General features: G+C 42.9%; 1 protein-coding gene and 1 non-coding gene across 2 annotated transcripts in view; one reads left to right on the top strand and one right to left on the bottom strand.

Annotated features, from left to right (window-relative positions):
• The window catches only part of NVL (nuclear VCP like), a 70,429-nt gene that overhangs the window by 24,688 nt on the left and 20,881 nt on the right, over positions 1-24,860 (bottom strand). The window contains exons 7-18 of the mRNA XM_058669225.1: positions 21,659-21,791; positions 21,373-21,449; positions 20,409-20,543; positions 18,257-18,358; positions 14,799-14,916; positions 13,104-13,248; positions 11,054-11,300; positions 9,928-10,146; positions 8,611-8,715; positions 7,126-7,188; positions 4,133-4,252; positions 1,169-1,268 (exon numbers count right to left, since the gene is read on the bottom strand). Coding sequence (XP_058525208.1) covers positions 1,169-1,268; positions 4,133-4,252; positions 7,126-7,188; positions 8,611-8,715; positions 9,928-10,146; positions 11,054-11,300; positions 13,104-13,248; positions 14,799-14,916; positions 18,257-18,358; positions 20,409-20,543; positions 21,373-21,449; positions 21,659-21,791 — 1,564 coding nt within the window. The remainder of the gene's footprint in view (positions 1-1,168; positions 1,269-4,132; positions 4,253-7,125; positions 7,189-8,610; positions 8,716-9,927; positions 10,147-11,053; positions 11,301-13,103; positions 13,249-14,798; positions 14,917-18,256; positions 18,359-20,408; positions 20,544-21,372; positions 21,450-21,658; positions 21,792-24,860) is intronic.
• LOC118759183 (small nucleolar RNA U13) lies at positions 9,525-9,628 on the top strand. The gene has a single exon (XR_004996028.2). It is a non-coding gene; the product is annotated as a small nucleolar RNA U13 (small nucleolar RNA).

Genomic DNA, 24,860 nt, shown 5'->3' on the forward strand with positions numbered 1-24,860 from the left:
AAGTTATTGCTTCTTCAATCTGTAAACTGCTGAGGGTAGGACTGCCTTGAGGGTTTGAAGGTTTCATTTAGGAAAATCCTAGGTCATGGAAGGAGGTTCCAGGCCCAGTGAAGAAAGCTCTGCAGCTCACATGACCATCATAAACATGTCTCGAAGCAGTCTGGCACTGCTAACCAACCAGAACTTAGACACTGCTATGACTCCAATCAGCTCCTTATCATCTGGCCAGAGGCCAACGTGCAGTAATTCCTAGCCTTTATTCCTTTGATTCTTGTCTCCCCTATCCAAGAGGCCTCCTTCAACACCAAAAACACTCATATTCAGGAGGGCCGAAATTCTTGACACTCAAGAGTGCTATCCTCTTTACCGTTAAACCTTGTCCTTGTCATCTTCATTTGGAATTGAACTTTTAGGGAACACAACTAAAAACAATCTAGAAAGAATAGAAGGGGGAAAAAAGAGATCAGGATAAAAAATCCCACAGAGAAAGGAAATGTACAGGAGTATCCTGAAGGAAAGACTTAAGGAAAATCTGGTGACGCTAAGGGACATAGTTTCTAATCTCCTGAATTAAACTAAAATACAACACTGCTTACATTAAATAAATAGGAGGGCTGGTGTTGTGGCACTGCATAACCACCGCCTGCAACACTGCGATCCCATAGCACAGCACCAGTTGGACACAGCCTCCTGGAGTCATGCTGGAAAGCCAGCAGAAGACAGGCCAAATGGCTAAATCCTCGGCCTGCATACAGTGAGATCCCGAAAAGGCGCCAGCTCTATCCCAGCTACTCTACTTCCCTACAGTTGCTTGCTCATGGGATGGGAAAGCAGTGGGGATGACACAAACCCTTGGGACCCAGAAGCCACATGGGAGACCTAGACAAATGCTCCTGGTTCCTGGTTTTGGAATGGCTCGTCTCTGGCCATTGTGACCACTTGGGGAGTGAACCAGAAGATGGAAGATCTTTGCTTCTCCTTCTCTGTGTAAATATGATCTGACGTTCCAAGGGGGGAAAAATAAGTTTGAGATTATTCTCTAAACATAAAACAAGATTCTAAGCACCAATACAGAAAAACAATGTTATGCAAATCAGGCAATACAACCTTATAATGCGCCCAAGGTTACAGGTTTTGAGATCCATGTTGTTACCCTGTCCTTCCTTACCCGGCCGGTTGGTGGCTGCCATGATAAACACTTGCTGGCGTGCCTCCACACCATCCATCTCCGTAAGCAGCTGATTCACCACCCGATCACTCGCGCCTGTCTACAGGAAAACCAGCATCATCTCAGACTATTGGAACCAGTTGAGCAGTACCCTCACAGTATGCTCCACATAAGGGACCATGGGATGACATCGGGTGGCTATTCCACATCCCTGGGTATGGATGCAGTGAGGATGCTGGGTGAAGCTTCTCCCCTTCTCTTTCTTCCATCTTCCCCCAGATGCAGGAAGAAGAAAAAGAAAATTGGAAACAATGGTGTCATCCATTAGCCCCTAGTCCTCTACCCTTCCTACACTAATCAGTGGTCCACATGGGCATGCATCCTTCTTAACAATGTAAACATCACCAAAAAATGAAATTAATAATTATATCAAAAAAATCTTTCGAACTAAAAAATACATAAGAGGGGCAAGCCTGTTGGTTCAACTGGCTAATTTTTCATTTCTAAGCTGAGTGTACCGAATCATGTCCTGGCTGCTCCACTTTCCATCCAGCTCCGTGCTTGTGGCCTGGGAAAGTTAATAGAGGATGGCCCGAAGCCATAAGACCCTGCACTCATGTGGGAGATCCAGAAAAAGCTCTTGTGCCTGGTTTTAGATTGGTTTATTTCTGGCAAATACAGCTATTTGGGGAGTGACCAGTGGACAGAGATCTTTCTTTGAATCTTTCTCTGTAAACTGCCTTTCTAAAAAAAATAATATTTAAATTATAATTATAGAAAATAAACTGAAAGAGGTACTGAAAGTTGGGAAAAATACTGTCATACCGTAACTGCAAAAAGAATAAATTTCCACTACCCATAAAAAGGTGTAATGCATAGCCTGCCAGCATCCTGTATCAGAGTGCTGGTTCAAGGCATGGCTTCTCTGTTTCTGAAGCAGCTCCATCCTATTGCATCTGGCAAGGCAGCAGATTCTGTTCAAGGGCTCAGACACCTGCTCTTCATGTGGGAGTTCCTGGTTCCTGCCTGTACTCTGGCCAGCCCAGGTTGTGACAGCCAGGGGAGTGAATCAGCTGTTCGTGCAGATATGGAACTGGCAAATTTGGGGAAGAATGTATATTTCAAAGGAAGTATATTTCAAAACCCATGTGGGTACTTTCCAGGCTAAAAGCGGAAAGCTAGATCAGAAGGGGAACAACTGAGACAGGAACTGACGCTGACATGGGATGCTCTCGCTTGTAGGTGGAAGATTAGCCTGTTGAACCACAGAACTCAAGAGGTTCCATGACTCTGTAATTACACACTTTGTACCATAACAGCATGTGAGCTATTCTACTTTCACTATATTAAAAACGTCTTGGAGAGCAGAATTCATGTCTTTTTTTCTTCATTCAAATTAAATCTCAATCACTGATAACACTATCTTTATTGGCAGTGTGCTTATTGAGTAGCAATATATATAGAGGCAACAGTCTCTATTAGAGATTATCTGATGGCATCCATGACTACCATATAAAAAAACAGAACTGCTATAAGAGTCCAATGTGTTTTTAAGTCAGCCTTAGTTTTTCAACATTTTGGATATTTTTAGTGAAATCATATAATTTGTGCAAGTTTCACACTTACAGAGAATAACTACTCAAAAAAAGATTAAAAAAAAAAAAAATCCTGAAAAGTTCCCAGGTTTCAAAAATGTACACACGCCCTCAGTGATCTCAGAAGAATGCACTAATTAGTCAGTGCTATCTACATCAAAATGTAATTACATGTTCTGCAGGTTACACTTCACTAGGCTTCACAATCTTACATAATGCTCTCCAATTGACAACTGCTTCTGGCACCCTTTATTCCAGGAACCTGAGAACTGTGACTACAGGTGGCTCATGCATGTGGTATTCAATGAAACTCAATTTTATATCTCCTAAAGAAAGAAATGGGTCTTAAAACAAATAACCTAAGCCCTATTTTGAGTGGATGATGTCTGATTATATCTTGTCTTAAATGAGAAAACCATTTAACTCAAAGTATAAAATGAACTTTGAGATTATAAGGCAAAGCTATTAAAATTATTATCACGTCCATTTACAACTACTCATCTGTGTGAATGAAGACTTACCTATATGTTTGGCAACCAAAATAATACACAGACCAGGGAAGAAATAACAAAACACTCTGATATAAAACACAACTGCTATCTCTGTAATTTCTTTTTGTTTTAAAGATTTATTTTCCTGACCTGGCAGGCTAGCGGCTAATGTCTTTGCTTTGCATGCACTGGAATACCCTAGGGGCACAGGTTCATATCCAAACTGCTCCACTTCCCTTTCAATTCCCAGCTTCTGGCCTGGGAAAGCAGTAAAACAGAGCCCAAGGCCTTGGGACCGTGCACCTGCATGGAAGACCTGGAAGAGGCTACTGGCTCCTAGCTTCAGAATGCCTCAGTTCCAGCCTTTGAGGCAACATGGGGAGTGAATCAGTGGACAGAAGATCTTTCTCTTTGTAAATCTGACTTTTCAATAAAAACTAAAAAAATAAATCTTATTTTCTTATTGGAAAGCCAGATCAAATTTATAGAGAGAAGGAAAGGCAGAGAAAAAGATCTTACATTAACTTGTTCACTTCCTCAATGGCTGCAACACCCGAAGTTCAGACAATCCAAAGCCAGGAACCTCTTCTGGGTCTTAGGAGGCGGCTCCGAAGGACTTTGACTATCCTCTACAGCTTTCCCAGGTCACAAGCTAGGGGCTAGGTGGGAAATGCAATACAAACTGGCATGCATATGGCATCCCAGCACATGAAGGGGAAGATCAGTCAACTGAGCCACTGTGCTGGGCCCTATGCTCTAATTTCAAATGACAATGTTTGTTAACTCAAACAGTGCCAATACTCCCATTGCATAACGTCATATAAAAGATAGTGCTTAAAGAATCGGTAAAACACCAAGTGTTTGACATACATACATACCTCTCGGCCAGATCTCCGAGCACACAGAGCATCCACTTCATCAAAGAATATCACACAGGGACATGAGCTCTTGGCTCGCTGGAAAACCCCTCGCACAGCATGCTCACTCTCACCTACGTACTAAACGTACACAGAAAGGCAATCAAATACAGAGTTCATCTTTGGGTTTGGACGAAATGACAGTATAACAAAGTATAAATGACATTTAAATATCAGAGTCCAAAAAAAAAAATTAAACTAAATGCAACTACTGATATTAAACCATATTTGACCAACAAAATAATAGACCGCATTTTAAAAATCAGGTATTTTATTTAAACTTACAAGAAACAGTCTCACTGAAAAAATACAGACCATTCTATCCAACAGTTCTTGTCTCCTAACCTCTAACTGTTGGAATCTATCGTTTCATCTCAGAGGCTCTCACAATATTTATTCTTACACTTAATAATTTGATCTTAGTAGACCATATCCAGTTGCAAGACTTGAAGGCATCACCCAGATGATAACAGTTTTGCAATGTCTCCTGAGCTGCAGGTTCCGGTGTCTGCCGTCTACTGGACATCTCCAAAGGCCTTATTAACCAACACATCCTGGAGGGGCAGGTATTTATTTCACCTAGCAATACTGGAATACTCAGCTCTGTTCCTCATCTCTGGCTCCTCACTTCCCACTAACGCAGACATGGGAGACAGAGGATGTGGCTCCGGCAGCTGGGTTCTCGCCATCCATGAGAAAAACTTGCACTTAGATCCTAGCTCTACTTTATTTCAGCTCAGTTAAGACTGCTGAGGCCATTTGGAGAGTGAACCAGCAGATTCAAGAGTTATTTCCTCTCTCCTTACTTCTTCACTTCTTAAAGAAATTAATACGAATTTTTAAATTTATATTTCAAAAAAGGTCCTAGAACAAACTATTTTTCTAACCCCAAGATGTCCATTTCCTCACTGGATGATCTGATTTCCAATCAGTCTAGACCTGTCCACAGATTTCGTCCAGTATCTTCTACCTACTACAAACAAAAAATAGACCACAAGATAAAATATTCACCTGCCTGGAAATGGTAAAAATTACAAAAGTCTAACATGAACAGAACTAAGGAAGCTTTGGAAGTCTGCTGCAACCACCACTATTTTTTTTTTTTAATGGGGCATAAACAATTTCAGATTCTGGTTTTTTTTTTATTTATTTTTATTACAAAGTCAGATATGCAGAGAGGAGGAGAGGCAGAGAGGAAGATCTTCCATCCGATGATTCACTCCCCAAAGGACCTCAACGACCAGAGCTGAGCAAATCCAAAGCCAGGAGCCAGGAAGTTCCTCTAGGTTTCCCACGCGGGCGCAGGGTCCCAAGGCTTTGGGCTGTCCTTGACTGCTTAAACTGGGCACAGGCAGGGAGCTGGATGGAGTCAGGGCTGCAGGTACTCTTCCTCATATGGGATCCCAGTAGGTGAAAGGCGAGGACCTTAGCCATTAGGCTACTGAGCCAGGCCTTGTAGATAGCATTTTTACTTTTCAGATGGAACAGAATGCAAATTCAACTCAAGTTCGCGGCCCTTTCTAATCCCAGCTGCTCCTCTTCCCATCCAGCTTCCTACTTGTGGCCTGGGAAAGCAGTGGAGTACTGCCAAAAGCTTTGAGACTCTACCCATGATGGAGACCCAGCAGAAGCTCCTGGTTCCTGGCTTCAGATCAGCTCAGCTCACATGGGGAAGTGAACCAGAAGATGGAGATCTTTCTCTGTAAATCTGACGTTCCAATTAAAAAAATTAAAAATTGAAGCTTGAAATAGAAACTGCTTTTTAAAAAAAGAAATACAAACTGTTCAAAAACACTGTGGTGACTTGTTTTGTAATATGCATTGTTATTACTACTTAATCAATTTGATACACACAACAGGAGAGGACAGGAGAGCAGCAACAGCCAGTCACCTCAGCGTCTGAGCTCAATTCTACTAAGGTACTTGCTGGCTGCCAAGCAATGTCTCATCTGGGAGTCAGAGGAATCAGTAATTCAAGTCAACAGGATTATAGCAGGACAATGTATGTAAAATGCCTAACAACAGAGGGTCCAGTGTGGTAGCCTAGTGGCAAAAGTCCTTACCACACAAACACTGGAATCCCATAGGGACACTGGTTCTAATCCCTGCAGCCCAGCTTCCAATCCAGTTCTCTGCTTGTGCCTGGGAAAGCAGTCAGGGGCATCCCAAAGCCTTGGGACCCTGCACCCCTGTGGGAGACCTGCAAGAGGCTCCTGACTCCTGCCTTCAGACTGGCTCAGCTTCGGCCGATTTGGCTGCTTGGGGAATGAATCATCGGATGGAAGATTTTACTGTTTTTCCTCCTCTCTGTAAATTTGACTTTCCAATAAAAAATAAATAAATCTTAAAAACCAATCCCTAATAGATGCATGGCAGATATTAAACGAATTCCATGCTAGTAAAAGGGCAGGTGTTAGGCTTTCTGCTTATGAAGTCCCGTGGGATGCTTGATTTCATACCAGAGTGCCTGGTCTCACCTGTGGTTACTCTGCCTCTGATCCAGCTTCCTGTTGCTGCAGACCTTGGGGAGCAGCGGGTGATGGCTCCAGTCCCGGGAGCCCTGACACCACTTGGGACACTTGGACTGAGCTCACACCTGGCTCTATCCTGTCTACAAGCCAGGCAATTCAGGGTGTGAACTAATAAATAACATATATTTATGCCTTTCAAAATAATTTAAAATTCTGAAAATGTCCGTAACTACAGAAATTCTTTCCATTTCGCAGATGCTAAAAAAAAAATAAAAGTTAATCAACAAAGCACATGCAAATATATATATATATATTCCCTAAATGACACAGCAGAGCAAATCTTAAGTTCGTTAGCAGACACTGGTTTCAGCAAAATACCACCAGCATTCAGCAAGTGTTGAAAGACCTGAAACGGTTGCAGGTGTAATCTGAATGACTATTACTTTTTATCAATCTAGGATAAGGACCAACCCCATGCCTTACCATATTAAGTAACTCAGGGCCCTTGACAGATATAAAGTTTAGTCCAGATTCATTTGCCACAGCCTAACAAAAGGAAACAAAAATTAATAAATAAGGCAAATCATACAATGAAATAGTAATAGTCCATGAAGACACACAGACGTGGCTTTTACCCCACCTTGTCCGTTTTATAGTCCCCACCACTTTTTAGATGTTTATTTATTTTAATCTACTTGAAGGGGAGAAAGAGACCTGCTGGTTTTCTCCCCGAATGGCTCCAACGAGCAGGTGTGGTCCCAGGGAAAGCAAGGAACCTGGCACCTCCTCTAGCTCCCCCAATGGGAGGCAGGAGTCCAAGCATGGAGCCATCCTCCGCTGCCTCGTGGGATGCATTATCAGGAAGCTAAACCAGTGGAGGATTTAATATGAACAAGAATTAACATTGATGTTAATTTGGTGTCACCATGCCAGCCTGACCCTTTATAGAAAAGAGACAAATGGCGAAAGACATCAAAAGAAAATCAAAAAAAGGGAAGCTTAACCCAGCATTTCACAACATTTGCCCCACAAGCTACTAGGTATCTCTCTCACTTGCTCTCTGTAGGAAAAAACAAAACAATAAAACACAGATACCATTCTGGAATGGCACAGACCATTTCAGAGCACGGGGTTCAGGTCTCAGCTCTGACGATCATGAGTTTGCAGCTGCCGACGTGCACCCGGGAAGCAGGTGATGCTGCAGCACCTGAACCCCTAACAGCCACATGGAGACTCGGCTGAGACACAGGCTGTGGGAGTCTCCTGGCACAAGTTTTATGGAATAAAGCAGCAGACTGAACATTTCTCTCTCACAAGACTGAAGCTCTGCCTGTCTTCCTTTCAAATACATAAATATGGGGGCTGGCATGGTGGTTCAAGAGGGTAATCCTCTACCCCCACAGTACAAGCATCCTGTATGAACACCAAGCTGTGTTCTGGCTACTCCACTTCCCAAAGAGCTTCTTGCTAATGGACTGGGAAAGTAGTAGTGGACAGCCCAAAGCAGTGGGACTTTGCGCCCATGTGAAAGAGTCAGAAATGGTTCCTGCCTCCCAGCTTCGGATAAACTTAGCTCTGGCACTGAACTCCTTTGGGGTGTGAACTAGCGGATGGAAGACATATTCTCTGTCTCCTCTCTCTGTAAAATCTGCTTTCCAATACATTAGAACAAACTATTTAAAAAAAGTTGTACACAGGAAGCTATGATTATTGCTTTTTTAAAATTAATTGAGTTATCATTGATTTGAACATTTTTCAATGTTTCTTTGTAATAAAATACACACATACAAAACAACACCAAAAATAAACACTTTGGGAAATGTCCCTAGCTGAACCAAGTTCCAGGCTCTTACATTGATTTCATAATAGAAATTAAATGAAATATTTATCTCACTATAACACCCAAACTAATTTTTCTCATCCTACCTCAGTCAAACACAAAATACACACAGTTGAACGTAAACACACCTTCGCCAGCAGAGTTTTCCCACAGCCAGGAGGGCCAACAAGAAGGACTCCAGCTGGGGTCACCAATCCAAGAGCTTTGAACAGGTCTGGTTTCCGAACTGGTGTCTGCAAAACACAATGGGAACAATGTGATAGGCTGGTTGTGTCCATTCTACACTGGATGTCCAAATGATCTCAAGACACTTGTTCTCAACCACATGTGAGGCCCAAGGATATGAATGGCACCTATGTCCAATTGCTCAACTTCCCACCCTGCCCCCGCTTATGGGCTGGGAAACCAGTGGAGGATGGCCCAAAGCCTTGGGACCCTGCAAAACACAAAGGAGACCAGGAAGAAGCTCCTGACTGCCTCAGCTCCGGCAGTTGTGGCCAACTGAGGAGTAAACCAACGGATGCAGGCTCTTTCTCTTCGCATCTCCTCCTCTCTGTATAAATGCTTTTCCATTATAAAATAAAAGCCAAAAAAAAGTTAAAGTGAAAAAAATCTTCAAAAATAAAAAGTCAAGCAGGGCCCGGCGGTGTGGCCTAGTGGCTAAAGTCCTCGCCTTGAATGCCCTGGGATCCCATATGGGCGCTGGTTCTAATCCCCGCAGCTCCACTTCCCATCCAGCTCCCTGCTTGTGGCCTGGGAAAGCAGTTGAGGACGGCCCAATGTTTTGGGACCCTGCACCAATGTGGGAGACCCGGAGGAAGTTCCTGGCTCCTGGCTCAAGGCTTCAGATCAGCACAGCACCAGCCATTGTGGCTCACTGGGGAGTGAATCATTGGACGGAAGATCTTCCTCTCTATCTCTCCTCCTCTCTGTATATCTTTCTAATAAAAATAAGAAACAAATCTTAAAAAAAAAAAAAAAAAAAGTAAAGCAATAAGATTTGGCACTAAACAGATCTAGAAGGATTGGAAACCACTCCTGGATCCTTTTCTGTTTCATAAGCATGATGACTGGCTTGAAACACAGTTGTGGGACAAGAGCCTCCCTTCAAACCTTGTTATGGTGTTGGTACATTACCCTAAGAACTGGGAAAAAAGGGCCCGGCGGCGTGGCCTAGCAGCTAAAGTCCTCGCCTTGAACGCCCCGGGATCCCATGTGGGTGCCGGTTCTAATCCCGGCAGCTCCACTTCCCATCCAGCTCCCTGCTTGTGGCCTGGGAAAGCAATGGAGGATGACTCAAAGATTTGGGACCCTGCACTACCAAGAAAGAACATATTCTCTAGAAAATAAATCTAAACACACAATCTTGCATACAAGCATGCTCCTGTAATTCCTTCCGCTTAACACATCTTGTGCCAATGACACTTAGGAGCTGAAGAACGTACCACTATTGCCATGGTAAGCTCTTCTCTGATATCTTCCAGGGCACCAACATCTTCCCATGTCACACTGGGAACAGTGACAAAGCCTTCTCTTTTGGCAGAAGGTTGGACTGATGATAGAGCAACAATGAAATCATTCAGTTCAATACACAGTCCGTGCATCTGTTCCTCGGAGAGAGGACTGTGGTCTCTTAGCAACTCCAACAGCCTTTGCAATTCATCCTTAAAGAGAACGATTCAGGGAAAAAGATTAAAAAAATATACAGTTTGTTAAAGTGGTATTTCTTTGTAAGAATCATTATGGGTTGGGAATTCGAAGTAAGACCAGCTAATTTTACTCTGAAAGAATCAATAAACTGGACAAGTAAAGTTACAACAACTACACTGCAAACAGGTAGGATGTTACTTATATTAAACTATAATAAGATAGAGCAATTGGCAAATACTTTTAAGAAAATGTCCTTTATTTCGTATATATCCATGAAGCAAATGTATTTTGATGAAATTACAAAAAAGTGACTCTGTTGCTGACTTTTTATTATATGTCTCAATTATATGGCTTAACAACTCAGCTCAAACCAGGCAATTCATTGTTACATCAATGCTCAAAGGTGGGTTTTTTTGTTTAATGAAGAGCATGAAAACAGATGTACTAAAAATAAATTGGAGTATTTAATCTATAAAATTCTAGATTATTTTTTAATAGAAATAACTTGAAAACAGCTTTCAGGGGCCAAGTCCCTGTGCTCTAAAGGAGATGATGTGTAGCCCTGGGCAGCTCATGGTCCCTTCTGCTTAGTGACTGATTGATGACAGTGGGAAAACAAGGATATCTACCTCAAGGGTTATGTGGACCAAATTACAGAACATAAATACTTCGCTCATAAAAAAAACTACAAATGAGATCTCCAGGGCTGTTGGTATTTAGGGACAAGGAGCTAGTTCCATCAGCAAGTCTTCCTGTGTGCTCACCCAAAGCTACCCAGGAAGTAACCTTAAATGGCAGCACTGTAAAGGCACTGGTAAACTTTGCTGAGGACTAAATGCCACCTGTGTTGACACTAGCTGGAACGTGAGATAAACACGGAGCACGTGGAAAGTGCAGGCTCAAGGGCCGTGGCAGAACTACCTGTAATGCAGAAGAGGCCTCAGCTTCCCGAGGTTCCTGGCCTGCTCCAGACAGCAACCCTTGGGCTGACAGATGCTTCTGCTGTTCCTGTTGCAGCTTCATGAGGATCCTGTTGACTGCGCACATGGCGGCTTCCCGGCAGAGTGCCATCAGATCGGCACCAACAAAGCCTGGTGTCAGGTGTGCTAAGTGACAAAAGTTGAACGATTCAGGAAGTCTGAGTTTCCTACACAAAGTTTGAAGTATCCTATGGAAATAACACGGGCAAATCCTCAGATTCCAAATGTAAAAGTACAAACAAGAAAGCAAATACACTAATTTGAAGCCTTTCACTTTTATTATTGGCATCACAATGGAAACCAGACCTTTCATTCACACCTCAAATGCTAAATCACTATTACATATGCCAAATTACTCAAAGATTATGATCAAGCTCTTTACTCTGTTAGGAGCTACATTAATTACTGTGAGAGTCAAAGACAGACTTTTTTTCTAAAGCTCTGTTTATTGTACATGAAAGTCTGAGTTTACCCTGGCTTAATCTTCAAATGGGCATAATGGAGGCAGGGAGAAAGGAGCTATTTGCAGCTCTCACACATGAGTACAGGGGCCCAAGGCTTGTGCTATCCTCCACGGCTTTCCTAGGCCATTAGCAGGGAGCTTAATCAGAAGTTGAGCAGCTGGGACATGAACCAGCATCCACATGGGATGCAGGTGCTGCAGAGTGGGTCAGGAGGTGACTGCAGCAGCCATCTGGAGAGTCCCCAAGTGACTGGAAGATGGGTACCTATCTTTAAGATTTATTTTTTATTTAAAGGCGGATATACAGATAGGAGGAGAGACAGAGAGGAAGATCTTCCATCTGATGGTTCACTCCCCAAGTGAGCCCCAACAGCTGGAGCTGAGCCAATCTGAAGTGAGGAGACTCCTCCCGGTCTCCCACATGGGTGCAGAGTCCCAAAGTCGTGGGCTGCTCTTGACTGCTTTCCCAGGCCACAGGCAGGGAGCTGGATGGGAAGCAGGGCCACCAGGATTAGAACTGGTGACCATATGGGATCCCAAAGTGTGTAAGGAGAGGACTTTAATCACTTTGCTACCATGCCAGGCCCGTTACCTCTCTTTATGTCATGAAGTTCTCCTTTCAAATAAATAAATCTTAAACACACTAGAAATGTATTTTAAACTAGAATTCTACACGACTGCCTGCCAGTGCTTGCTGAGATGGAGTCAGTTACTGATTTTTAGTTTTGGTTACTGATGGGCATTTTCTGCCTTCATGGGCATGTAACCCAGTTCCAGAGAAGGCTGATCTTGCAGCACACACGGCTGTCATTTCGTTAACTGTCATGGCTTGTGCAGTCTTGGCCACATTCAGGTGCAGTACATAGATTTACATCCTCTAGGGAACACACGGCAAAGCTCTTCCACACCTCTAGGCACTGTCCAAAAGTTACTCCACCAACTATCAACCACAAATAAAGTTCATGAGACCAGACAAATGAGTGTTGAGACATAAGCCCATCACCAAAACTGAAAACAGAGCCTGGTGAAGCAGCCTAGCGGCTAAAGTCATTGCCTTGCACATAGCCAGGATACCATATGAGCACCAGTTCTAATCCCGGCGGCCCCACCTCCCATCTAGCTCCCTGCTTGTGGCCTAGCAAATCAGTCGAGGACGGCCCAAAGCCTTGGGACCCTGCACACAAGTGAGACCTGGAAGATTTGGGCTCCTGGCTTCGGATCGGCACAGCACTGGCCATTGTAGCCACTTGGGGAGTGAATCAATGGACAGAGGATCTTCCTCTCTGTCTCTCATATCGGTATATATGATTTTGCAATAAAATTAAATAAATCTTTAAAAATTGAAAACAAAACAAAACAAAAAAAACATAAAAAATGGTACTCTGAGGAGAAAATTTTAAATACTTTTAGTAACACCGAAAAAAAAAAAAAAAAGAAAAGGACAGAATGGCTTTTCTTACACCTTGTTTTCAGGGCACTCAGGACAGTTGACAGAATTGGATGCAAACTCCACTTTGTAACAATATACCTCACTCTGGATGCTTCATCTGGTATGCCCAGGCATATTTCTCGGTCAAACCTTCCTGCACGTCTCAAAGCAGGGTCTAATGAGTCAGGGCGATTCGTCGCTCCGATGACCAGCACCTGAGCTGTGGCAGGCATGTTATTCAGATCTAAAAGAGCGAAATATTGTGGTAAGTCAGCTGACAGCAAAGATGCGATGTTTGCTGGAATCACTCAGTAGTTGGTGGTTTCTTGTTTTGACACACAGTATTTACAAGTCTAACATTTAGGGGTATGTGTTGTGGTACACAGGATAAGCTGCTGTTCGGGACCCCAGGAGACCACATGGGAATACTGGCCTGAGCCTGGTTACTTTACTTGCTGTAATTCAGATCCTTGCTGATGTAACTGGGAAGGAAGTAAGACAGTCCAAGTGTTTGGAACCCTACCACACAAATGTGAGACCAGAAATGGTGCTCTTGCCTTCTGATGAGCCTGGCCAGGGGAGGCTATCAACACCAAGTTGGGAGTGGACAACTTTGTGGAAGATCACTTTCCCTACCCCGCTCTACTGTCTGTGTGTCTGTGTATTTTTAAAGGTATTCCTGGCATAGGCAAAGAAGAAAATGGACAAGACACTCATGTCAGGCCCAACAGGATGGCTTGATTGGCTAATCCTCACGCTTGCAAGTGCCAGCACCGTAAGTGAACAGCAGTACGCTGCCAGGCTGCTCTAGTTCCCATTCAGCTCCATGCTAACATGCCTGGGAAAGCAGTAGTGGATTTCCAAAAGCCTTGCTTGGGCTGCTGCACCCGAATGAGACACCCAAGGGAAACTCCACTCCTGGCTTCACATCAGCTCATCTCTGGCCATTACAGTCATTTGGGGAATGATTTAGCAGAAGGAAAATCTGTCTCTCTGTAAATCTGTCTTTCCACTAAAATCAATCTTTAAAAAAAGAAAAATTATTATATCTTGACAACTCTAGGCAATGTGAGTGTTTGGGAAGTGAACCAGTGGTTGGAAGACCTTGCTGTCTCTCCTTCTCTCTGTAAATCTACTTTTCTGATAAAAATAAACAAATATTTCAGAAAAAAAGAAAAACAAAAGACACTCATATTCCACATATGTGCCTGGGAGTGTGACTCTTAGCACCAGCTTCCAATTCCACACCCCAGCAGCGAAGACCCTGCCGGCAGCAGGCAGAGCGGAAGGACTTGGGCCGAGTTCTGCTTCCTGCCTCAACATAAAATAAATAAGTTTCGGGTTCCCGGCTTTGCCCTGGCCTAGCCCTGGCTGTTGCAGGCATTTAGGGAGTAGATTAACACATGAAGATTTCTGTTTTACTCATTCACTATAACTTTCAGATAAATTAAAATAAAAAAAATTATTCAGAAAAACAATGCCAAAAAAGATGAAATACATTTAAATTGCAGTATTTCCCAAACATACAATTCAAGTACAAATAGCAAGTTAAAAAACAATGAATATTAAGTAATTCCAGCAGTGTCAAAAGTCAGACATTAACGTGTATATGTATTTAAATGCATTTAAAATAACTATCTTAATACATCCTCTAAAATTTAAATGATATACTTTCGTGGAAAAGATGATTTCCATTATTTGAGATTCAGTGTTGAAATTTTTCTATCGAAATGTATTGTTTCATTTTTAAAGTCTGCCTATCATCTCCAAATCAACTTATTATTTTAAACTGACCATCCATGCAGGTTAGGAGCTGGGCCACAATTCTTCGTTCCATATCTTTCGAGGCAACTTCTCTTTTGGGAGTAATAGCATCAATTTCATCGATGAAAAGAATACACGGTGCATTTGACTAGGAAAAAAAAATTTACAAAAAGATCATAAGACATGCCTTTTAATGAAGTGTAGTAAAATATATACATTATATTTTAATCTCTAAATTAAAAGATCATTCAAGGGCCCGGCGGCGTGGCCTAGCGGCTAAAGTCCTCGCCTTGTACGCCCCAGGATCCCATGTGGGCGCCAGTTCTAATCCCGGCAGCTCCACTTCCCATCCAGCTCCCTGCTTGTGACCTGGGAAAGCAGTGGAGGACGGCTCAAAGCCTTGGGACCCTGTACCCTCATGGGAGACCTGGAAGAGCATCAGGCTCCTGGCTTTGGATCGCGACAGCACCAGCCGTTGTGGACGGATGATCTTCCTCTCTGTCTCTCCTCCTCTGTGTATATCTGGCTTTCTTATAAAAAAAAAATAAATCTTTTTTAAATAAATAAAAACCAAGCTTACCAAAATATTTAAGTGCTTGTACCACCTAAAAATGTCCCGAATTTTCTCTAGAATTTATAAAGCACCAGATTATCTTATTACACCAGATGAGCTTTTTTATGTCTTAGTACCATTTAATATATTCATACTGCTGTGCAATGATCACCACGACTAATCTCCAGAATGCTTTCATCAACCCCCCGACACTACTGATGCTTATTTTAAGAAAACACTTGGGGGTCTAGCATGATGGCCTAGTGGTTAAAATCCTTGCCCTGCATGCTCCGAGATCCTATGCGGGCACAGGTTCATATCCCAACTGCTCCACTTCCCATCCAGCTCTCTGCTTTTGGCCTGGGAAAGCAGTCAAGAATGGCCCATGGCCTTGGGACCCTGCACCTGTGTGGGAGACTTGGAAGAAGCTCCTGGTTCCTGATTAGCTCAGCTGCAGCCAGATGAGGAGTGAATCAGCAGATGGAAGATCTTCCTCTCTGTCTCTCCTCCTCTCTGCATCACTGACTTTAGAATAAAAATAAAATTTAAACATTTCTCAACATTTTTCTTGCACTGCCCACTTCTTTTTACCAATAAGAATTTGCCCCTTAACCCCTTGCTATTTAATAATCACGATGTTAAAAGGCAAGCCCACATTTTAGATCCGACTATCCTGGCCTCGGGCCTGACTCCACTCCCAATTCCAGCTACCTGTTGATGGATACTCTAGGAGGCATTATGTCAAGTACCTGGGTTACTGTCACTTGTCTGGAGGATTCAGACTTAGGTCTCGCCCTACCTTCATCTGGTCAGTCCCATCTGTTATTTAATCACTGGGTGAACCGGTGGCTGCTAAGATCTCTGTGTCTGTGTCTCTGGCCTCACCAATCAAACCTGCTTTTGCAGAAACAGCAGCCACATATTAAAGCATGTATTCCAATACAAACTGTGTCCATCTGCAGTGCCAATTTAACTGCTAAACTAAACACCTAGCACTAAATAAGTTTAGTACCTCATGCATGAATATTTCATAATGTACATTTTTCATGAATTTTTTGTGATTTTTCTACAATATCTCACCTGTATTAAAGGTATTCTAAGAATCACTGGATTAAATACTCCTATCATCCCATGGATTTGAGTATTACTGTTACAATTTACTAGCAACGGAAGTGAGGATTAGCATACATAAGTAATGTCCAAAGCCACATGCTTTGCGCACTTGAACCTATATTTCCATCGAAAAGTGCATACACTTAAGCACTATTCTATGCTAAACATAAGATTTTATTTATAAAATGTTTTATATTTTCATCTACTTGAAATACAGCAGCAGAGAGACTTGGTTTCTTACGTAATCCTGCCTCCCAGGATGTACTGGAAGGAAGCTGGATGGGAAACAAAGTAGCCAGGACTTAGACCAGCACTCTGACAGGGGATGTAGGTGTCCCTAACTGTGCCCAGGCATGCTGCACCACCTCTGTCAGGAAAGATAAGATCTTCTGTGTTACACATTCAGATTTTTAAAAAAGATTTGTTTTATTTATTTATTTGAAAGGCAGAGTGACAGAAATTAGGAGAAATCTTCCACTCACTATTTTACTCCACACATGGCCTCATGTGCAGAGCGAGAGCTGAGCCAGAGCTGGAAGCTAGGACTCTCCTCTGGGTCTCTCCTGTGGGCGCAGGGTCCTCAGAATTTAGTACATCCACTGCTGCGTTCCCAGGCCATAACCAGAGAGGTAGACCAGAAGTGGAGCAGGCAGGACACAAACTGCTCCGCATACGTGATGCCAGCACTGAAAGTGGAGCCTTACCCTCTATGTCACAGCACTGGTACCAAACATTCAACTCTTCACAGCATAAATTATAAATTAAGGGCAGGTAATTTGCCAACAGCTAAAACTCTAAAACCTATTTGAGTGTCTGGGTTTGAATCGCAGCTCCAACTGCCAATCCCAGCACCGTGCTTATGCAAACCCCGAGGGGAAAAAGTGCTAGCTCACGTAATAGACTTCTTGACAAACTTGTGTGGGAAATACATGGAGATTCAATATGGCAGTTGTGGCCATGTGAGGAGTTAATCAGTACTAAGCAACTCTTTCTTGCTCAAACGTACAAAAAACTTTTACAAATTGTAATTACGACAGCAATTAGCCAGATAGGTTCGATTAGTTAATCCTCTGCCTGTTACTACTGCCATTCCATACAGGAACTGGTTCTAGTTCCGGCTGTTCCACTTCTGATCCAGCTCCCTGCTTACAGCCTAGGAAAGCACAGGAGGATGGCCCAAAGCCGTGGGAGCCTGAAGACAGGTAGGAGAGCTGAAGGATGTTCCTACTCCTGGCTCCTGCTTTGGGTCAGCCCAGCTCCAGCCACTGTGGCCACTTGGATAATGAACCAGCAGATGGAAGATCTCTCCGTAAATCTGCCTTTACAATAAAAAACAAGTAAGTCTTTTTAAATGATACTTAGAAAATAATAAAAACAATAGAAAAAATAAGTAGAATAAAATCCAATCTGTACATTTCGGTAGCCAAATTTTCTTTCCACAGCTATTATTAAAACATTTCATCTAATTATTGTTTATTTTGCCTTTATAATGTAATAAGCCTAAATATCAACAATTTTTATATTCCTTACAAGTGTTTTGGTCAAAGCTAAGTTAAGAAAAGTAAAAGTAAAAATATCACAAGGATAATGTGTTCTCACTGAACAACTATGTCCGGGAGTTAACAATCCAGAACTTGTTATCATGTTTGATTTTGATGAAAGAGATGACTGGTCCAACCTGCCTGTATCATTAAACCTACTGCCATTCCTGGGCATCAAGGGGAGCAAATTGCTGTGTTTATAAAGAGTGGTCAGTGACTGGGGTGACACCTGTAACGGAGACTCGGACCACACGACATATACCAGTCCCAAGTTGACTCACCACCGCGTGGGAGAACAGCTCCCGCAGCTTCTCCTCCGACTCTCCGGACACACCAGACACAACCTCTGGGGCTGCCACTTTGAGAATGGGCAGGTTCAGTTCCTAAGCACAAACAGAAAAGAATGTGCACACACCCAAAGTTTAACCTGCATACTTTGTACTTATCTAGTCTTCTCAAAATTAAATTTATAGAATTAGTAATTTCCTGACAAATTTAATATTTTTGTTGGTCCAACAAAAACGTTAAAACAAATGAGCATCCTCTGTCTGTCTTTTTAAAAAGATGGGACCAACAGAGTGTTACCTCTACTAAGCAGTCTTCAGTCTCATGAGATAGGTTCCCCTTCCTCAGGGCTGGGCCAAACAATGTTGTTACTTATGTGGTGCTCAGGAAGTTTTCCCACACCCTGCTAGTATTTCTCTGCTCTTTAACCAAGACTAGGAAATGATTTAAACTCCTTAAAAAAAAAAAAAAGAACAGGACCTATTGCTGTTGCATCGATACGAGCAGCCCTAAGCCTGGCTAACCTCTGTACGTGGACCCGTCTTCAAATCTTCCTTCACCAACAATACAGTCCTTGACCTTAACATGCTATTCAATATAATGCATCTCTTTGATTTATTACAATTGGCACTGTGTATTTATTTATTTACTTGGTTGTTTAATGTCGCTCTTTCTCTCATATTAAAAGTAGCACTATGCTACTTACCAGTATATTCAAGAGTCTGGCATGCAGCCATCACAAAGAATACTTTTATTCAACAAGAACGACACGAAGTGGCCGTGGCGCTGTGGCCTAGCGGCTAAAGTCCTCATCGTGAATCCACCAGGATCCCATATGCCTCCGGTTCTAATCCCAGCAGCCCTGCTTCCCATCCAGCTCCCTGCTTACGGCCTGGGAAAGCAGTTGAGGACAGCTCAAAGCCTTTGGAACCTGCACCTGCGTGGGAGACCTGGAGGAGGTTCCTGACTCCTGTCTTCAGATCGGCTCAGCTCCAGGCGCTGAGGCCGCTTGGGGAGTGAATCATTGGACGGAAGATATTCCTCTGTCTCTCTTCCTTTCTGTATATCTGAATTTACAATGAAAGTAAATAAATCTTAAAAAAAAAAAAATGAGGCTACCAAGTGAAGTGTCCCTTTACAAATTTCTTTCCTGCAACATTAATCTGTTACTGACTGGAATATTAGTCTCCTCTAACTGAAACTACTCTGATGACCTTCATTTTACAACACAATTTTTGAAATGCATCACAGGCCGGGCCCGACAGTGTGGCCTAGCGGCTAACAAAATCGTTGCCTTGAATGTGCCGGGATCACATATGGGCGCCAGTTCTAATCCCAGCTGCTCCACTTCCCATCCAGCTCCCTGCTTGTGGCCTGGGAAAGCAGTAAAAGATGGCTGAAAGCCTTGGCACCCTGCACGTGCATGGGAGACCTGGAAGCAGCACCTGCTCCTGGTTTCAGATCTGCTCAGCTGTGTCTCTCCTCTCCTCTCTTTGTAAATCTTTCTAATATAAATACATGAATTTTGAAAATAAAAATAAGGGTATTTTAATACAAAACCTAAGAGTATGACAATGATAATCTTTAGGACTAGCGGCTCAAGTCCTCACCTTGAAAGCCCCGGGATCCCATATGGGCGCCGGTTCTAATCCCGGCAGCCCCACTTCCCATCCAGCTCCCTGCTTGTGGCCTGGGAAAGCAGTTGAGGATAGCCCAAAGCCTTGGGACCCTGCACCTACATGGGAGACCCAGAAGAGGTTCCTGGTTCCCGGCTTCGGATCGGCGGCGCACCGGCCATTGCGCTCACTTGGGGAGTGAATCATTGGACAGAAGATCTTCCTCTCTGTCTCTCCTCCTCTCTGTATATCTGACTTTGTAATAAAAATAAATAAATCTCAAAAAAAAAAGTTGTTTACAGCAGTATTATTCACTTCTGTCTTATCTAGGCAGTAACATCAGCAACAACCATATATATTAAAAAAGAAACCGCACAAATAGCAGCATGAATGAGAAAAATAAAGATTTCTCAATGACCATACTCTGTTCCTGAGATGATGTCAAGTCTGGCCTAAGCTGACCAAAAGAAAAAGCAAAAACAAATAGTAATAACAACTACAGCTCAGGCTAACACCTGTCAGCAAGCCTCACCCCTGCAATAGCATGTGCGAGTAACGTCTTCCCACAGCCGGGCGGCCCATGAAGGAGAACTCCACGAGGGGGCACGACGCCCAGATGTTGGTACACCTCCGGGTGACGCATGTGGATCACTAGCTTGCAGACTTCCTAGTAGGAAAGACAGATGTAAGATGTCACTCACAGCTTACAGCAGAACTACAACAGAAAGTACTGTTCTTCTGAACACCAAACACAGCAGAATATTTTTGTAGACTTGGATCTTAATGTGGACTTTGATACCCAGACTTCAACAATAACTTCAATAAAATTCCATTTTCATTATATCTACCTTATAGACACAATGAAAAAGGCATTAGCACAGTAACTAGAATATCATAGGCACTAAAAATGGTAGTCATTCTTAACAATAGTATATAAGAAATATTACTAATAAAGCAGGGCTTTTATCGATATTGTAAGTAAAGTGGGTAGCTGTTAACTTAATCTCTCAGGCCTAGTCTGGCAGCCTAGTGGCTAAAGTCCTTTCCTGGAATGCACCAGGATCCCACATGGGCACCAGTTCATATCCTGGCTGAGCCACTTCCCATCCAGCTCCCTGCTTGTGGCCTGGGAAAGCAGTCAAGAAGGGCCAATGGCCTTGGGACCGTGCACCCGCAGGGCAGACCCAGAAGAAGCTCCGGGCTCCTAGCTACTGATTAGCTCAGCTATGGCTGTTGCAGTCACTTGGGGAATGAACCAGCAGACAGAAGATCTTTTTCTCTGCCTCTCCTTCTCTCTGTAATTCCGACTTTTTGGCAAACACGAATAAATCTTTAGAGAAGGGGAAAATATAAACGTGCAGCTACAGCTCAGCCTGGCCCTCCTCACCTGCCTAGCCTCCTTTTCACACTCAGTTCATATTACACAGAGGTACGCGTTATGAATAGCTGATTGAGTAATAACCATATTTGAAGTAAAATTTTGAATTTGAACAAACTTTCAATGTTGCATCATTGCCTCCGACATCTTCAAACTTCACTGTAGAGTTTTGCAATTCTGGTGTCCACGAATTGGCTGGTGAATAAGAGGTAAATATGAAAGATTGTTAAAAATAATACTAACATTGATTCAGCAGAAACTCCTAATATATTTTATGAGCCTTAAGTAAAGTTCATTAGACACCAAAATTTTCCAGTACAAACTTCTGCACACAGGTCATTCAAACAATACAGCTTGAAACAGACTCATCCTCTCAAAACAAACCCAATCTCAACCCACCGCACCTTTTTTTTGCAGAACATCTTCTATTTTTCTGTCTACTTCCTGAAGATACTTTTTCTTCTTTTTGTTTCCTTTGTTTTTTATCCTGTCCTTCCTTTTCTTCTGTCTCTCCAAAAGAGAAGAATCCTTGGTATCCTGAAAAGAAAATAAATCTAGATATGCTCTTCTTAAAATCATAATGCTAACAATTTTTTACAGAAGCATGATAAACACAAATCCATTCCAACCCTAACACTTTCACTTCTGTTCACCATTCTTAATGTCGTTGCTCAAATACACTGTCTGCTGGTAGTGCCCTTTTCTCCAAACTTAAAGCTCAGTATCACTCCTAACATTTGGACCAGGCATGATATGATGGCTCACTGGCTAAATTCTCGCCTTATATGCGCTGGGATTCCAAATGGACACTGGTTTGTGTCCCAGCTGCTCCACTTCCCATCCAGCTTCCTGCTTGTAGCCTGGGAAAGCAGTAGAGGACAGCCAAAAGTCTTCCGACTCTACATGCACGTGGGAGACCTAGAAGAAGCTCCTTGCTTGGGATCAGCTCAAATCCTGTAGTTGTGACCACTTGGGAGTGAACCAGCGAATGGAAGATCTTACTCACTGCCTCCGCTCTCCATAAAGCTAACTTTCCAATAAAAGCTAACAAATCATTTTTTAAAAATTCCTAACATTTTGGGCCCGGCGCCGTGGCCTAGCGGCTAAGGTCCTCACCTTGAATGCCCCGGGATCCAATATGGGCGCCGGTTCTAATCCCGGCAGCTCCACTTCCCATCCAGCTCCCTGCTTGTGGCCTGGGAAAGCAGTCGAGGACGGCCCAATGCATTGAGACACTGCACCCGTGTGGGAGACCTGGAAGAGGTTCCTGCTTCCCGGCTTCGAGTCGGCACGTACCAGCCATTGTGGCTCACTTGGGGAGTGAATCATCAGACGGAAGTTCTTCTCCTCTGTCTCTCCTCCTCTCTGTATATCTGACTTTGTAATAAAATAAATAAATCTTTACAAAAAAAATTCCTAACATTTTGAACTTTCAAATTCTTCCAGTTACATTTAGTCTCTGCCTCAAATTCCTAGAACACTGTCCTTGTTCCTGTAATATAGGCCACCATAGGCTACCTCGCATGTGATTTTTGTTTTGAGGCTGTCATTTTTTTTAAGATGTGTCTATTTTTATTGAACAGGCAGAGTTACAGAGTGAGGGAGAGAAGAGAAACAGCTTTCATCCGCTGGTTCACTCCCCAAATAGCACAACGGCCAGAGCTGAGTTAATCCAAAGCCAGAAACTTCTCCCAGGTCTCCCATGCGGATGCAAGTTCCCAAGGCTTCCACACGCGGGAAGCAAGAAGACAAATGGAACAGCCGAGACACGAACTGGTGCCCATATTGGATCCTGAGCATGTAAGGCAATGACTTTAGCCACTAGGCAACCGCTCCAGGCCCGAGGCTTTAAATTTAGACCACTAATGCTCATCTTTTAATTTCTCAGTAAGTCATAACAGCTGACATCATGTTGCGCTACTGTTTATCTGAAACTTCATCATTCATTAAGTAAATGTGACCACAGCCATAAAAATTAATTTACCATATCAGCAAAGTTCTAGCCAATGGTAATCAATGTTCTCAGCAGATGATGGCTCTAGCAGAAAGAGCCATTGATACACAAAGGCTAAAGGTTCTGCCATAACAAAGGGTTTGCTACTCAGAGATGAATTAGGCCAGTGGTGTCTCAGAGAAATAGAAATAATTTCAACTAATGTATTTTTTACAAACACACACATATATATAAATTGAAAGGCGCATATACAGAGAGGAGGAGAGAGAGAGAGGAAGATCTTCCGTCCGATGATTCACTCCCCAAGTGACCACAACGGCTGGAGCTGAGCTGATCCAAAGCCAGGAGTCAGGAAATCTTCCTCCAGGTCTCCCACGCAGGTGCAGGGTTCCAAGGCTTTGGGCCATCCTCAACTGCTTTCCCAGGCCACAAGCAGGGAGCTGGATGGGAAGCAGGGCCGCCAGGATTAGAGCTGGCGCCCATATGGAATCATGGTGCATTCAAAGCGAGGACTTTAGCCACTACACTATCGCGCCGGGCCCTTTTTCATATATTTTAATAATCAAAGTTTAAACAAAAAAATGTGAATTCATTCCGTAGTTTATACTATTTATCTCAGTATATCTAAAAGATTATCAACATACAGCAAGTAAACAAAAATTACTGAGATGTTTATATTCTGCTTTTTCACGAGTCTTCAAAGCCTAATGCAAACATTGTTTTAAGGCACGTGTCAATTTGTAAGTCACATTTTCTTTACAACGTACTGAATTTTTTAGAATTTATGGCTGACAAAGTATGTTTCTACACATACTTAGGAATTTTCAAAAACCTGAAATACTAGATTTGAAATTTCTATTTATGAAAAACTTCGCCCCTTGGTTGCCCTAGTAACGTTTCAAATGCTTGATAGCCATATGTTCCAGCATGCATCACACTGGACACTGAATTCTCAACCCACTGTGACCCAGGAGGAATGGCAAACTTGCTTTCCCCCTATCAAGCCTTTGCTCTAATGGCTAGGATTCTGCTGGATGCGCATGTGCCTCATCAGGACACCTGGGTTAGACTCTTGACTCTAGCTGCTAGTTTCAGCTTTCTGCTGCTACTAGCTCTGGAAAGCAGCAAACACATACATACATACACACATGTAAACTGCCAGAGCGCTTCTTCTGTCTAGTAAGTTTATCTTAGGAAGTTCCATAGACATCACTCATTCAAGTAACAGACTATCTAAGCATTATACAAATTTTAGTCAGGATCACATTTTCATAAAACCTGAAGTCCTGGTTCACCTAGAATGTACATGATAGCAGGAGGAAATAGAGAATAACCTTAAAAAAAATAGTCCAAGTAAACAACTACACACTAAGCTCTTCAAAAAATACCGAGTTAAAACATAGAATATCCAATTATCTGATCTTTGAGGAAAGGGATGTAAGAAAGTTTTGCAGTGAGCCACAGGAAACTGAAGAAGCATTCCAGACTTAAAAGTCCGAGTCCTCACGCCCCAAGCAAAGAATGTTGGGTGAGCATCAGAAACAGAAGAGGCCCAAGGAGGACAGAAAGTGGGAAAGGAGTGGTGTGGGAGACGGACGTAAGAGGCCAGTCACAAAGGGCCACTGCAAGAACTTCAGACATGAAACCAAATG

The sequence above is a fragment of the Ochotona princeps genome, chromosome 10, assembly GCF_030435755.1.
Source record: "Ochotona princeps isolate mOchPri1 chromosome 10, mOchPri1.hap1, whole genome shotgun sequence".
Classification (NCBI taxonomy): Eukaryota; Metazoa; Chordata; class Mammalia; order Lagomorpha; family Ochotonidae; genus Ochotona; species Ochotona princeps.